Source organism: Amblyomma mixtum, chromosome 8, assembly GCF_055824585.1.
Source record: "Amblyomma mixtum isolate Tamu chromosome 8, ASM5582458v1, whole genome shotgun sequence".
Classification (NCBI taxonomy): Eukaryota; Metazoa; Arthropoda; class Arachnida; order Ixodida; family Ixodidae; genus Amblyomma; species Amblyomma mixtum.
This window is the reverse complement of record NC_143019.1, coordinates 20,502,568-20,518,480: the sequence shown is the minus strand read 5'-3', so window position 1 is coordinate 20,518,480 and position 15,913 is coordinate 20,502,568. Positions and strand designations below refer to the sequence as shown.

The 15,913-nt window shown below is 46.5% G+C and overlaps 1 protein-coding gene across 2 annotated transcripts; it reads right to left on the bottom strand.

Moving 5' to 3' along the window:
- Positions 1 to 2,724: 2,724 nt before the first annotated feature.
- Positions 2,725 to 15,602, bottom strand: LOC149331599 (kelch domain-containing protein 2-like). 2 transcript variants are annotated; one of them, XM_089556774.1, is made up of 10 exons: positions 15,279 to 15,602; positions 14,706 to 14,776; positions 11,674 to 11,895; positions 8,433 to 8,526; positions 7,117 to 7,185; positions 6,379 to 6,518; positions 5,013 to 5,125; positions 4,761 to 4,921; positions 3,468 to 3,514; positions 2,725 to 2,947 (listed from the first exon to the last, which is right to left on the bottom strand). In XM_089556774.1, exons 1-10 carry the CDS (start codon positions 15,423 to 15,425, stop codon positions 2,815 to 2,817), a joined length of 1,197 nt encoding a protein of 398 aa, XP_089412900.1. In that variant the 5' UTR covers positions 15,426 to 15,602; the 3' UTR covers positions 2,725 to 2,814. The 2 variants fall into 2 exon arrangements, with proteins under 2 accessions (XP_089412900.1, XP_089412901.1); XM_089556775.1 differs by having other exon boundaries at positions 15,333 to 15,600.
- Positions 15,603 to 15,913: the final 311 nt, after the last annotated feature.

The window sequence follows — 15,913 nt, the reverse complement described above, 5'->3', positions numbered from 1 at the left end:
GCGGAGTTTACAGTCGCGGCCGCTGTTTTCGGTGGGGGCGCCACTGTTCGGGGACAGGTCCCGGGAGTGGACTCCCGAAGCGCTCCTTGCTTCGTCGTGTTCGAGCGCGTTTGCGTCGTGTAAAACCGCGTTTGCCTTCCATATTCAATGCAAAATAAAAACCACTACTACTACTACTCACGTTCCTCATGTCTGCAGTGCTTTCTTTGGATTTTCTGCTGTGTGCGTGAGTGAGCACGTTTGCCTCGCGTCTGCGGTGCTGGATTTGGACTTTTCGTGTGGGCGTGAATGAATGTTTTCCTCGTGTCTGCCGTGCACTCTTTGGGCTTTTCGTGCATGCGTGTGTGGAGGTCAGGGACGTGTATGGGGCACGATGCCGCGCATCTACTGTGTGCCACTGTCCGTCACAAACTCCAGAAAACAGCCAACTGTGAGATATCATGAGTTTCCCTCTGAACTACAGCGTCGAGAAGCGTGGCTGAAAATATGTGCCTCGATAGAAACTGTGGAACTTATCCTGCTTGAGTGTCCTGCGTATGCTAACGAGCGTGCGTACTATAAACATTGCATGCAGAAGCTCTGCCCAGTGCCCCTAACAATGGACAAAGTTTTAGGTCCCTTAGCCTGCTTCAGGCAACAGAGGCTTGCAATGAACTTTCTATTTACATATTTAAAAGACATTGGACATCTCGATAAGCTCTAAATTCACTTGCACGTTACCTTCATGCATTCTTCAGGCTGTGAACTTCGTCAGCCCATTTGACGGACTATGCACTCCATCATTCCATAGGTTACATCAATACTAGCCATTGCATCCTTAGTACCCATTTCATGGCCGCATTTCACCTTCGTTTTTTTTTACCTCTTCCACGCTGCTCTCCTTCTGTCTTTATCTCCCAAATTCCCCTCCCTACGCATGCCAGCGATATTGAAACGCCGGCTAAATTCTCTGTATTTCATTGAAGAGTCTCTCTCTCTCTCGCTCGCCAAGGACTGTCAGGGAAAGGAACAAGTGGGCGCCAAGCGACAGGTCTCTGGCATGTTCCTTGCATTTACAGAGAATGACAAGGTCAAGGAAGGTTCTTCGTCTGTGAATGGTTCCTTCCTTTCTTGTATGACCATGAAATAAAAGTGTCAAGTACTTTGTGGTTGTCTCGGCTGCAGGTGGGCTTATGAAGTTCCACAACTTCAGCTATAATTATCGTTTTTTTCTTTTTTATAGATTGCAATAACTTGTGTACATAAGAGCCAAAATTCGACGTGACACGAAGCGGAAATTTACTGCGTGTGACCAGCTGTGCGTGTCCGTCTCATTCACCGTCTACATGGGGTAGCGAGAAGTGAATAAAAATCAGGGAGCACTTTGACGATCTAAAGTGCGAAGAGGCGAAAGCCTTTAACCGCCTCTGTCGGTGCCCTCTGCTTGGGGACTGTTGAAGATCGTTTGGCGACTCTTGAACGCTTCCGTACGGCATCGCGAGCGCGTTTCGTAGCGGGCGACATTGGAGCGCGCGCGGGCAGCATCCTTCCTCGATCAACGTTCAGAGAGCACCTGAGAGAGCTCTGGGTGGTACGACCATTGTGCAAACTTTTGACGTCAGTGTACATGCGCCGTTGTTAAACCACCTGAGGATTGCGCATGGGGCACTGCGCATGCGCAGTGTGCGCGTTTAGTGGGTATCATTAACTAATCATCATTACTGTTCGTACATCTACTACTACACCATAAACTATCATTACTGAATTTTCGAGTAACCATTAATGACAGCTGCCGCGGACGCATGGACGGACGGACACGCTGGCGAGTCATGAGCCATAAAAGGCTTACGCCTTAAAAGTAGATCGAAAGCTTCAGGCGCATTAATGCAACATCCTGAGGTACAGCCGCTCGCCCGGTCGTGCATCGTATAGGCGGCCGTTATGGACAGCGTTCAGGCATACACTTCCTACCTGCTGCGGTGATTGTGACATAATCGGCGTTTTCAATGACTACTTAAAAATGCAGTCTTTAATGAGCAACAAGAAAGCGCACTGTTTACGCCCTCAAACAGTGAGCAACGGGCGTACCGACGCAGCTGTCGCGGCGTTTCCCTGCGAGCAGTTGTCCCCGAGCAGTGGCGCCGCGGCGGGCGCACGGAGAACTAAGCCCAAGACGCCGTTTCTGTGCGACGTGGCGGGCCGCACCTCGCTTTGCGCTTTGTATCTAGCGGCCGTGCCAGTGGTCTGCTCCGGGAGGGGCGATGACATTATTTGCATGCTGCGCTTGCTTCAGCCACGGGTTTCTGACAACTGCGGGGTTTTCGCACAAAGAGCCAAGTAATGCTCTCGAGTTAAAAGGCACTTATGCGGATGAATGTTCAGTTCGCAGAAAAAAGAAGGGGTTACTGTAGTTGTCGATTGTACTCGCCAGTAGCGATGACAACCAGGGGCAAGCTAAGTAGGCTTCTTGGCAGTTTGCGGCGAGAGGTGTTCTCCCACACAATCTGAGTGTTTAATGCATGGTTGATTACGTACTGCATGGGGTGGCAATCATTTGCTCTCTCCTAAAGCAGCTCAACGGTATTCACAAACAGTGTGCCGTTCTCGGCTTCTGGGTGGCTCGCGCGTGTTGCCTCGAGACGTTTACACGCTCGCCGTTGGCTGGTTGAGGAAATCTGGTATGCATGTACCCACAGTGTGACTCCTGTTGCAGTAGCTGGTTCTGCGCAGATATTCCACACAAGGTACCTTGTGAATAAGAATTTTATTCTGCCATATAAATTAGGACTATTTTTCCATAATTTTATGTACAAGGTGACTGCTCTGTGTTTTCCTTCACGATCCGTCCAGTCCGGAGCCCCGCGTGTTCCCGTGCATGAGGTACAGTGTGTCCCGGACAGATGGGGGCAGCGTTGGCCACTGAGACTGCAGAAGATGTCTCAGCCGCAGAACCTGTTCCAGGCAGATCCTAACATGGGGGGGAGAAGGAAACCTTGAGATGTGCATACAAGTAGGAGGTTTCACAAATTTTGGCCATAACAGGAATTTTTCAAGTTCCAAGAACTGAAATAGGAATTTCAGGGTCTAATTGAGGAATTTTTCAGTTATGGCACAAACTATCACTGTCATACCGCAATATAGGCCATCATCTGTGTTCACGAGCTACGGAGCAGAGGCAAGTTCAACATCTCAGTTGGAAAAGCAAAGCACTTTGCAAGTTTCCACGCAAGAATCTGTGTAGAATCGGCAGGGAGAACGTGCTTTGAAGTGGGTCTGCTTTCTCTACTGTCTTGACACTTACTGTGTAAAATGTGTAACAAGCTAATCAGTAGGAATACGCCAATGAAGAAATGTTCACTCAGCCGTGGCAGTCGCTGTCGGCCGTAGCTTTCCCAATATGCAACAGCTGGCTCAACAGGACCAAACATCAGTACCTGGTACTTGCTAAGAGAATAACTTGCTGCATTGCCCATCCACGCTCAACTCACCGATAGAGACTCCTTGGTGAAAATGAGAGAGTGATGATTGTGTCCTCCTGCGCAAACGAAAAAACAAACAGCAAAAGTGAAAAACCACCACTCGTAAGGTGCCCCGACATATGTACAGTCATTTGTTTGCTCACTCAAAAGACACTTGGCTTTGCAGCCTTCAATAAGTCTGACTAAACCCCACAATGACTACAGCCACGATGAACTGTCTGAAATATCAACTATCCAAGGCAAGGGCAAAAGGTAAAAAGGAGAATTTTTTCAATTAAACTTTGAATGTAATAACTGTCCCCACACTAATCCGACGTAACTGCAAGGCAGTTCACATGGATTGGAACAAAGACAGCAAAGGTGGACATGTCCAACTGAATACATATGACATACGGTTCAAACACTAGCTAGTGCGTACTGCATCTTCAAAGGCAAAACGCAACTTAAGTTTTTACCTTAACTACTGTTTTTAAGGGGGGGACACTGGTCTTGAAAAAAAAATTTTTATTAATGAAGTCACAGTTACAAAATCTTCAGGGCACATGTATCTTTGTGTGCTGATTCTAAGTATGTCATTTAATTTCATGTAAAACAATTCTTTGAGCACTTATGTACTTTTTATGCTAGTATTTCGCGGAGAGTCTTGAAGAAAATTTGCTGCGGGAAACTCACTGAAATGTATGCCATTGGGCTCTCTTGACACCAAGGAATGCAATAAGGGTAAAATTATCATCCTGGCTATCATAGAACTTGAGTTATAGAGTTTTGAAGTTGTCGCTTCAGAAATGAGAAGGAAAGTGTGTATTCCTGTTTCTGAAGTGGCAGCTTCAGTACCCTATAACTCAAGTTCTATGAGAGCCAGGATGATAATTTTACCCTTATTGCATTCCTTGGTGTCAAGGGAACCCAGTGGCATACATTTCAGCGAGCTTCCCGCAGCAAATTTGCTTCAGAACTCTCCGCAAAATACTAGCATAAAGATAAAGCATAAGTGCTCAAGGAATTGTTTTACATCAAATTAAATGACATATCTAGAATCAGCGCACAAAAATACATGTGCCCTGAAAATTTCATAACTATGACTAAATTAATAAAATTTTCTTTTCAAGACCAGTGTCCCCCCTTAAATCGTTCGACAAACATCTGTCGCTGTGCAACACAAACCAAAGGGAAGTGAACACTGCTCAAGCCTCCGAGTGGAAGACATATTAATAATGTCATTATTTATAACGAAGGAGCTTAGCAGGAAAGCTCAGCCTACCAACCAACCCGACACATGCAAAGCCCTCCACTGGGACTCACCGCATGGATGCCGCCACGCTGAAAGATGTTTCCCGCACAACCTCCGAACACAATGACCTCGCCCTCGCTGCTGAGGCAGGCTGAATGCCAGAGCCGTGGAGGCAGCTGGAACTCCACTCGCACCCAGGTCAGGATGGGCACCACGAACAGCCAGCAGTCGGCTGCAAACAGTGAGGGACGTAGCATAAGCACTCGCATACAAAGTGTCCAAGTTCAAAGGCACATGCCAACCGTCCGGCATGGTCTACTCACACAGTGGCTCCTCTGTTTGGCTGAAACCTCCGTAGAGGACAATGCGAAATGGGGAGAGTGCCGTGAAACTGTGCCAGGAACGACCGCGTGGCTTTTCACCAATGGTGTCCAACCTAGGGTGAGAACATTTTGGCTGTCAGCAACAACGCCCAGGGTCAGGGGCTACACAAAGGTGACCTAGATCAGCAAACACAAGCCCAAAGTGCAGTCACACAAAAAGCGCAGTCTTTTCATAAATATCCTGCTTGGAAGACTGCAAAAAGTAGCTGCACTGCTTTGTGCTGCAAGATGGATCTTCAGGCGATCTGAACTGCTGGCTTCTTTGCTCTGACAACTAAGTGGCCGCAGACAAGAGCACACTGTACGTTCCGTTACAGAAAAGAAAGAGCACCACTGAAAACGCTTGTTCTAAGGTACAGACTCCAACTTCTCAGCACAGATATTGCAAGTACACCAGATGAAAATTTCCTGCGCTTTCCAATATCGAAGCAAGTGGTATGTTCCCAGTTCATATGCCCCAAAACTGCAGGCATTAAAAATGTCTCCTTAAGTTGTACTGTTTGTATACTGGTTAAGGTTTTCCCGGATAACATGATTTCTTGACAACTACACTCAAAAGTTACGACGAATTCTGGTTGTATAATACATTTAGCGACCAACCGTAGAAGCGTGCAAACATGCGAGTGGGCCAAACCTGGGCACACGCGGCACTGAGAGCTAAAACGTAGCAGCAGTAACCTGCCGCGGTGGCTTCTGTGCGGTGCCGTGGTGCAAAGCGGAAAACGGCGCAGCATAAAAAAGAACCTTCAAAAGTGCACTAACATATGAGCAGGCCATTCCTGCGGGCATGAGACTTCAAAAGAAAAAAAACGCAGCGGCTTCTCCGCAATGCACAAGAGCAACGGGGTGCAGCATCTGAGAACTACGATGAGCTGACATACGAGCGGACCGGGTCTGGGGAACGTGGCATGTAGAGCGAAAAACACAGCGACGAACAGTCGCCACGTCATCTTCCCAACAGCGCATTGGTGCAACGAGGCGAAGCCGGATGTGTTGCCTGTTGTCAAGTTTTTGCGCTAAAGAAAATGTGGACCGAATTCTCCAAGTACTAGAAAAGACTGTTTAGACCTTGTGCCAAGAAATAGTAATCAAACTTTTATGAATAAAAAAGTCAAAATGTCTTTGCACCTCATTCAAATATTTAATTTCTGAAACTTTTAGGCAGTCTGGATTCTACATTTTCTCCTTCACTTACAAAAAAATAAATGCATCAATGAGGTTCCACTTTGGCAAAGCCAGGGTCGCTGGCATAAAAGTAAACGCAAGCACCTCGAAAGCTCGAGACATAAGAATCGAGCACACTCACGCGCCACTCCACTGCATGGAGTCCAGGTCCAGTCGATGAATGTCGTTGAGCCGGCTCTGCTGGTGCCGGCCGCCAAAGATGAACACCTGGCTGTCAATCTGCGCAGCTGCGTGAGCCGCCCGTGCCACCGGAGCTCGGCCCTAAAAACAGTCAAACAGAATTCCGTTATCATTTACAAGAGGCACACAGACTGCTAGTGTCAACAACAAGGGCACCCCCACAGAAGCCAACTAATACCCAACACAGTTCTCCGCAAGGTCACAGGTGCCAATATTCTTTTGCATCAGAGATGCACACTTCTGTTGTAGCAGACTGACATCAAATCCTGTATGCCCCCTCCCTTCAGAAACACAACCCCTAGCAAATTCCATGACAGCAAATTTACGTCTTTTTTTATGCAAAAGAAGTGGCTTCTGGCATTTTTCTTACGCCTAAACAGAATGTCATATCTAGCTCTTATTATTCAGTGTCTGGCGCAATTCTCGAACACCAAATAACCATCGCACATTTGAATGCCGAATACTTGTGACATTCTAAATGCAAGATATCAAGTACGTGCATGCTGTTAGCTGTTTGCAAGTGGTAACAATAGGTTTGCCGTAGGTGGTCACTGTCACTAAAAATAGTTATAGAGAGAAGCCACAGCTGTTTAGTGCATCCCTTGCTGGGTCTGTCACTTATGACAAGAGGAAAAAAAAAAAAGGCCAGCTCCATTTATGCCTATTTCTAGGCACCAACCTTGTAAAGAGGCCAGCTCCAAGTGTTGGTCTGGGTGTCAAACATGACAAGCTGATTGGTCCACCCCCTCTGCACGAAAAATGGATAAGCATCAGCGATTATCTATTAATCTGTAATCAATCACAGGTGAAAGAAACAATACTAACTAAGCAATAACTACATTAGAAACAGCACACTGTTAACTTTAATGAAACATAGAGAATCTTAACCATTGGAACAACACATTGTCAAGGAAAACAGCCCCTCAATGATATTAGCACTCTTCCTCTTGAAGAAAGTTATGCTGCTTCTGCATGACATTGCGGAATGCTTATGGTTGTCGCCAGCACACAACATATTTAACTGAGAGAGAGAGTCTTTCAGCGGTCATGAAATGGGCATGCCAAAGAAGCCATGCTAAGGAATCTAATCAAATGTTTATTTCCATGCATAAGCAAATACAAGAAAGGGCTACTGGAAAAAACTGCCTAAGGGCAACTCTAATGGCCCACTAACTCAGTCGTTTTAAGAGCAGCGGAGATAATACATGGAATAATGACACACAAGTACAACACCAAACACATAATTAAGGGGGGACCCTGGTCTTTGAAAAAAAATTCTTTTTAATGAAGTCACAGTTATGAAATTTCCAGGCCACATGTAGTTTTGTGCGCTGATTCTGGATATGTCATTTAATTTTGTGTAAAACAATTTCTTGAGCACTTGTGCAATTTTTATGCAAGTACTTTGGGAAAAGTTTTGCAGAAAATATGCTGCAGGAAACTCGCTGAAATGCATGCCATTGGGTTCTCTTGACACCAATGAATGCAATAAGGGTAAAATTATAATCCTGGCTATCATAGAACTTGAGTTATAGAGTTTTGAAGTTGTCGCTTCAGAAATGAGAAGAAAAGTGTGTATTCCTGTTTGTGAAGTGGCAGCTTCAGTACGCTGTAACTCAAGTTCTATGATAGCCAGGATGATAATTTTACCCTTATTGCATTCCTTGGTGTCAAGAGAGCCCAATGGCATGCATTTCAGTGAGTTTCCTGCAGAAAATTTTCTTATATGCTCTCTCCAAAAGACTTGCATAAAAATTGCATAAGTGCTCAAGGAACTGTTTTACACAAAATTAAATGACATATCTAAAATCAGCGCACAAAAATACATGTGGCTCAAAATTTCATTACTATATCTAGATTAATAAAAATTTTTTTTCAAGACCAGGGTCCCCCCTTAAACACAAGGAAGCAAGATATCTGCAAAAAGCAAACAAAACGCATGGAGATGAAATGATATAGGCAGTTAGCTTGCCAAGCTACACATTCGACACTTACCCACGGTGCTTGCATGTCATGGACATAGGCAAAGTCAGGCGGCCGTGATACTCCCGGGCTTGGTGTTGTACCAAACCCGCCAAATACATATAGGCTGTAAAACAAGGGAAAAGGCGACAGCTGACGTGCATTACGTCTGGACATTTGCTGGTCAATCAAACACTAATGCACTGCAATCTCCAGACTATTGTCTGCAGACTAGCCAGGTTTAAGGGGGGGACACTGGTCTTGAAAAGAAAATTTTATTAATTTAGTCATAGTTATGAAATTTTCAGGGCACATGTATTTTCGTGCACTGATTCTAGATATGTCATTTAATTTCATGTAAAACAATTCCTTGAGCACTTATGCACTTTTTATGCAAGTATTTTGCGGAGAGTTTTGAAGAAAATTTGCTGCAGGAAACTCGCTGAGATGTATGCCATTGGGTTCTCTTGACACCGAGGAATACAATAAGGGTAAAATTATCATCCTGGCTCTCATAGAACTTGAGTTATAGGGTACTGAAGCTGCCACTTCAGAAACAGGAATACACACTTTCCTTCTCATTTCTGAAGCGACAACTTCAAAACTCTATAACTTAAGTTCTATGATAGGCAGGAAGACAATTTCACCCTTATTGTATTCCTTAATGTCAAGAGAACCCAATAGCATACATTTCAGTGAGTTTCCCGCAGCAAATTTTCTTCAAAATTCTCCGCAAAATGCTAGCATAGAAAGTGCATAAGTGCTCAAGGAATTGTTTTACATGAAATTAAATGACATATTTAGAACCAGCACACAAAAATACACCTTCCCTGAAGGTTTCTTAACTGTGACTTCATTAATAAAAATTTTTTTTTCAAGACCAGTGTCCCCCCTTAAAAGGTGAAACTCTTACTCCACAGACAATCCACAAGCAAAGAGGTTACAAGAGATTCACCATCTAAGGCCCTACTTAAAGAGACGTTAAGTAGGGCCAAAGGGTAGTCCTGGAAAACCATTCTCGTGTCAACCCATCCTCAACAGCTTTAAAGGGGCCCAGAAACACAATCTTAGTTAACTGTTTTGCCTGTTATAATTATAACCATTATAACAGTGAGTTATAATGGTGCTATTAGCGTCGGCAATACTGCGTACATTCCGTTTTTTAATATTTTAATGTCCTCCCAAAAACAACTTCATGGCTCTGATGGTTACGCCACACAGTGGCGGGTTTTTAGCAGCGGATATGACATCACCTGGCGCGAGCTTGATGACCGGACAAACAGTAAATATACTGCAAATTGTGTGAATAAATAGAGACACATTTTGTCACCTGTCTGCGTTTTATATTAGATCAACAAAAACAATTTGTTTGTCTTAGATAAAAGCCCTGCAAAGCAAGTAAAATAAAAATACACCACCAGGGGCGCTCTGGCATGGAAACGACGCTGCCAGTCTCAGCAAGAATGAGTTACAGAGAGCAGGCAACCATGGAGTACAAACTTCCGCGACGTGCTCTGGCTGGCTGTTTTGATTGGTTGCGCCAGGTGCCGTCATTGGGAGAGCGAAATAGGAGTGGGAAGCCCCGCCAAAATCGAGTTGAGGGCAGCGTTTTGTTTGCTTGTATTCTGAAATTTCTTCACTGAATAACTCCCGTTCCTGTGCATCGATTCCTGTAATTCTTTTTAAGTCAGCATCTGTGTGACATAAAGAACCCACCTGAAGTATAGCCGGTATTCCCCCAGGCAGTGTTTCACAGCCCCTTTAACACAGCCACAACAAAAATTCTGCTTTCAAACTTCCTGGTGTAGACTAGGAAAATAACGACATAAACTTATCACAATAGTATCCACTTTGCTTGCATATATTCCCTTTGGACAGCCACACCAAGAAAGAATATATAATATATAAATTACATTAAATAATATACAGGGTGTTTCACCTAAGACTTTCTGCAATTTTAAAAAAAAAGCTATTTGAATTAGATGCGCGCTTTTTCTGGCATAGCATTGTCGGTGGTGTAGTACATCATAATGCAGCTAAGACGTGCTAACTAGCAGGCTTGTTAACCAATATTTAATAGTTAACTTTTAAACTATTACCGTTGGGCTCCTTAATTATTGGAGTAAGTAATGTCCATATCCGTTTTTAGAATTTCGAGAATGCGATTATCCTCGGCACAGTGGCCCAACAAATTTCGCCTACATCGCGCCAAAATACATGCGGCTTGAGAAGCTTGCAGGCAAAGCAACCTCTCCAGTGAACCTAATTCGTCGACATACCCAAAATTTGTTGGGCCACAGCGCCGAGGATAATTGCGTTCTCGAAATTCTAAAAACGGATATGGACATTACTTACGGTGTGCTACATGCCTCTCAATAATTAAGGAGCCCAATGGTAATAGTTTAAAAGTTAACTATTAAATATTGGTTAACAAGCCTGCTAGTTAGCACGTCTTAGCTGCATTATGATGTAGTACACGACTGACAATGCTATGCCAGAAAAAGCGCGCATCTAATTCAAATAGCTTATTTTTAATAATTGCAGAAAGTCTTAAGTGAAACACCCTGTATAAACATATATATTACCTCAGTTACTTTGTGGGTACACTAAAAAATTAGGTCAATACTTGTAAATAAGTGTCCGAGTACAGATGACACAATTTGTGCTTATGACCAGCTGAAAAAAAAAAAAAAAAAGACTTTATACAGCCAAAACTGGTCGTTGTGCCTCACGCTCCAGGTGCAAGCTACAGCCTGTGGAAAACATGCCAGGCCAACCAAAGTGACTAAAGTTAATGAAACGCTGTGCGCAGCTGTCACTGGAGTGCTAGACTGTGCATGTGCATAGAAGCCCGTGCATTCTCTATCGAGGCTGTCTTCTACATCTTTCTGGTTTTCCAAGCTGACCTGTATAACATATACACAACCCATACAGTCATGTATGCAGTATACGTTTTCAAATATGCTGGGCGCTCTTTTTTGTTTTTTACCTCGGTCACCTCAACAGTACAGATGCGAAAACGATGCAAATAACAAAAAAATGCTGTAGTCTTCTGTTGTGCATTCAGTGGAGTTTTAACTTGCAGAAATCGCACAATTTCTGCCAAAGGCGCCTTCATTTGAAACGCCATGGCCAGTCACAGCTAGGTGCAACGAGCGCATGAATGCACTGGAAAGGGCACGGTTTCACGCCAAAGCTGCGCAGACAACAAGTGGTTATCCCCCCCCCTCCCTCCCTCCACCCCCCCCCAACTGTGCACCAGTCCACTGCTCACCAGTCACGGTGAGTCCAGCCGGCCATCTTGTCACAAGGTGTGGGCAGGTGCCCCTGGGCATCCACCAGTTCCCACATGAGGGTGGTCAGGTTCAGCCGGTACAGCTGGTTGGTGTTTCGGTCGGTGTGGAATCCACCAAACAGGTACAGCGCGTCACCAAGCACCCGGGCGATCGCGCCCGACGTGCCTGGAGGGACATCTCCCGTCGTGTTACGTAGCGTCCTGTGTGTGAGCAAACATGTGAATTTCCCAGAAATTTATTTGGGCACTTGTTTCCAGCACCTAGCAGAAATATAAGAATGCAACTGTCGCGCAGCACACATTAATATCAGTTACTACTTAAGTAAATAATCAATACAGTCAACTCTTCGTAACTAAAACTTGACAGGGACCAAATATATGTTGCAGTTAAGGGAACCCTTTTCAGTACACTAAAATGATGAAAGCATCAGTTAAAATAAACCTCGAGTTAGAATTAACAACATTCCACTCTACAGTATTATAGTTGATGTCACCACAACTAAGCGTCAGAGACAAAAGCAGGTTCAATATAGCTCACTTCAGGCCACTGGTGTAAACAGCTTGAAAAAAAAAATTAAAGGTTTGGTTTGGTTTAGAGGGGTGGGGCTTAAATGCCCCAAAGCGGCTCAGGCGATGAGGGATGCCGTAGTGAACAGCTCCGGAAATTTCGACCACCTGGGGTTCTTTAACATCATCACACAGTATACGGACTTCTACAATTTCACATCCACAGAAATTCGACCGCCGTGGCCGGGATCGAACCCGCATCGCCCCGTCTTTCGGGTCAGCAGCCGAGTGCTACAACCACTGAGCCACCGCAGCGGTGCAAGGTGGGAGATGCCCCTTTATCTGTATGAAAGGAAAGTTGTTGAAAGGACAAGAGAGAGCTGGGGTGCTCATCCCCCTTTGCCTATGTTTTCGGAAACGCCACTATGAGCTTACAAGCCCTTCTATTTTTGCTACAGTGTATTAGACTTTTGTGCTCTGCAACCACAATACTCAAAGTTCCCCCTCTAGTCAGACTCAATCCCCCCTCCCTGCTATGACACGGTAGCGAAACCTTTTCAAAACGAGGTCGATGGGCGCCGCCATATTGGGCACTGAGCTGTGCTCGCAGTACAGTAAAGAGTTGAGGAAAGCTCCCTCAGGTTCAACCCACAGCCCAGAAAAAAAAAAAAAAAAACTGCCCTTTTACACTCTATCTCAAAGCTGGCAGCATGGTCGGGGTTTCAAGGTCACGCAGATTAGGGGGAGGCCCCCCCTCACTTTTTCTAAGAGTAAAGTGGAGGGTGACTGAGTCATCTCCCCTCGCGCTAACCCCAAGTCAGCTTTCTTGCAGCTCTCCAGTGGAGGAAAGCCGACTTACAGGAAAACTTTGGCAACCAGAACCCTTGTTCGCTTACATTAATACGACAGGGGCGGATCGCATTTCCTTGCGTATCTCGCGGAGGCGACACGCCGCTGTTTACATGTACTGTACCACATCAGGCGGGACGGTGACCCCGGAAGAGGAGGAGGGGGGTGCATTGTATACCACGACTACAGACCCCGTTGAAATTTCACTTTCTGCTCAGTCAACAGAAAGGGTTAAGCCCCACCTCGGTGGACACTTCCGAGGCGTACTCGTACACGCCTCGGAAGTGTATGCGCAGACGCTGAACCCTGTCTGCGCATGCGCACGGCACGAAGCGCGAGCAGGCACGAGCGGGGCGCAGATATCTGGCGCCTGCGCACGGGCGCTCGCGCGCGTGTCGGAAGCGGGGTCCGGTTTACAACAATGGGAGGACCTCGGGAATCTCGGGAGACTCTTTTCTTCACTGCTTGAAGCTCTTTCATATTCCCCCCCCCCCCCCCCCCCCCCCGAAGTTTTTTTTTTTGAATTCTTGACGCTCCCCTGTCTTCTGTTCACGGCTTCACTTTTTTTCAGTCGGCTCGCGAGGGGGAGCATGGAGGGACATGCCACTTTTCGACGCCCTTCGCGGCGCGTGCTGGGCGCCTCGCCTGGGAAGTGTCCATCGAGGTGGGCTTAAGGGAAGAGTCGGTCGCGCTCCACTGTATTTTTTCTTAGAAAGGACCTCTCTGGGCATTGCCTTTTGGCACCCCTGCTCGAACACAAAAGGGGAGGGAGTATTCGCTGTGCTGTGGATGAGCTAGAGACCAGTGCTGGAGTCAGTGGGAATTTTGAATTCACTGGAAAGCTGTCAGGGCTACTCTCCCTCATACAGATAAAGAGGCATCTTTCCCTTTCCCTTGCTGGGAGTGAAGGGGGTTTTCTTTTGAAAATATGCTGGCCCACAAATATGATGGTAACACGATGCAGGAAATTGGCAAGAAAATCTAACCTGACGTATGCGAGACCCCCTTTACCTCGCTTCCCGCAAGCCGCTGGAACAATGCGGCAAAGCCAGCCAGGGTTCACTCTTGGCACGTGTTGCCTTTTCTGTGCACATCTCTCCTCTCCTTCCCCGCATTGCATGTCGACACTGCCGCAAAGCCAACTCACCGTTGCGCGTGGACGCCGGTTTTGGATTTTGAGCGCGAAGCCAAATAAACCCGGACCTCTACACTCCGGCGCTCGATTCAGATTTAAAATGCATTCAGCCTGGAATGTAAAGGCAAGAAAACTGGGCAGCGGCGGCAGCAGCGCGAGTATCAAACGCGTGGCTAGCTGCGTGTTGGCCCGACGCCAACGCAACCACATGGCGCGCGCTGCAGGGGCTGTGCCGCGAGTTTTCGCTCTCCACACGGCGGAAATCACAGACGCCCAGAATAGCAGGACCCCTGACAGTTCGAAGTGGCCGCGTTTTCGAAACTACCGGGGTCGAGCTCTTTTCTTCTTGCCGACAAATGTTGCAACAGCGCGGCGCGCGATTTCGGGGGGCCGTCGCAGAGATATGCAATAATGTGGCCGCGCGCATTCCCGGAAAGATCGCGAAAACGCGCGTTCATCACACGCGTATGGCCGCCCACACAAGTGCGTAGCCAAACGTCGCAAATGCGATGTCACTTACCATCTCTCGAGAAAGGTGTCAAAGAACCAGAGCTCATTGCCGGGCAGGTACCTCGTGGACCGCTCCGTCTCCTGAGGAAAGGTCCATTAAATGGGGGGAGACAATCAATTAAAAGGAAATTACGCAGTACAGCGTACACATGACGATCGTGGTAATGTTATGAGCATTCTGCCGCTCGCACGCAGCAACACACGTCGGAAGCTGCCAAAGCCCACACAAGCTGTCAACGCGCCAGCACAGTGCCGTAGTTAACGCGACGCTCAAAACCGCGATCAGCGCGCTAGACGAAGATGCAACGTTAGATCATGCTTCTGAGCCGAGCGCTACGGCAGTTGGACGACCTAATACGATTACCGCTTGCAGTTTCGTATATTAAGCAGTTCGAGAAGCTCTCAGTGGTTAAGCGGCAGTGCTTCGCACGCTATTGTCAGCACTCATTGTCAGAAACATGGCCACGTCGCGCGCACAATCTTCGAAACGCAGCGAAGAACGGGGAAAAGCAAAACATGCGCGACCAGAAGCGCGGCGGCTAGCTATTAATACAGGCGCACGTATGGAGACAAAAAGACGAACCGCCCACTGGTACTGACGCCGTCGCAAAGGGGGGTGCTCCTCTGACGAACCTACCCGGTAGCCTCCCCAGACGAGCACGCCGTTCTTGTACGACGTCGCGATGTGTCCCGTCCTCTGCAGGGGCTTGGTCGCGATGTCGGCGCTCATGTTGCTTGTCGCGGACTGGCAGAAGCAAGCGCGGCGACGCTTGCATTTGAAGTGGCGATCCTCCCTTTCCGCACGACACGCTGGACGCAGGCCCAAGCAAATCAGCCAGCCGCAAGAGCTCCAATTCGATTCGCAACTTACGACAACAATGGCTTGAGTCGGTCCCGTCGGTCTGACTCCTTACGACTAGTGCTGGCTAACGGCTCACTGCATTTTTATATTGTTTTTTGATTACATTTATTGCTTTTAACTTTCTTTGCTGCTTAAAAATTACGCGTTACAAAATTACGCAATAGCGCATGGTGAAGGCCGAGGATACATTATATAGCAGATTAAAGCGTCTCTTGTAATCTACTTGTGAAAGTTTTATTTTAATTTCCAGCAATAAATAAACAAACTAATAACAATAATAAACGTAAACGAGACTTACGTTTGCGCATTTAGTTCAAAACAAATGCTTAAGTTTTGCAACTTTTAACAGAGGCCAC

Bases quoted from the DNA above. Each gene is read 5' to 3' on its own strand.
- LOC149331599 (XM_089556774.1), bottom strand. From the start codon at position 15,425: ATGAGCGCCGACATCGCGACCAAGCCCCTGCAGAGGACGGGACACATC. The intron at 5,126-6,378 runs GTGAGTGTGCTC...TTCTCACCCTAG, and splicing joins TCCATGCAGTGGAGTGGCGC to GTTGGACACCATTGGTGAAA. The intron at 4,922-5,012 runs GTGAGTAGACCA...CACTGTTTGCAG, and splicing joins CCAAACAGAGGAGCCACTGT to CCGACTGCTGGCTGTTCGTG.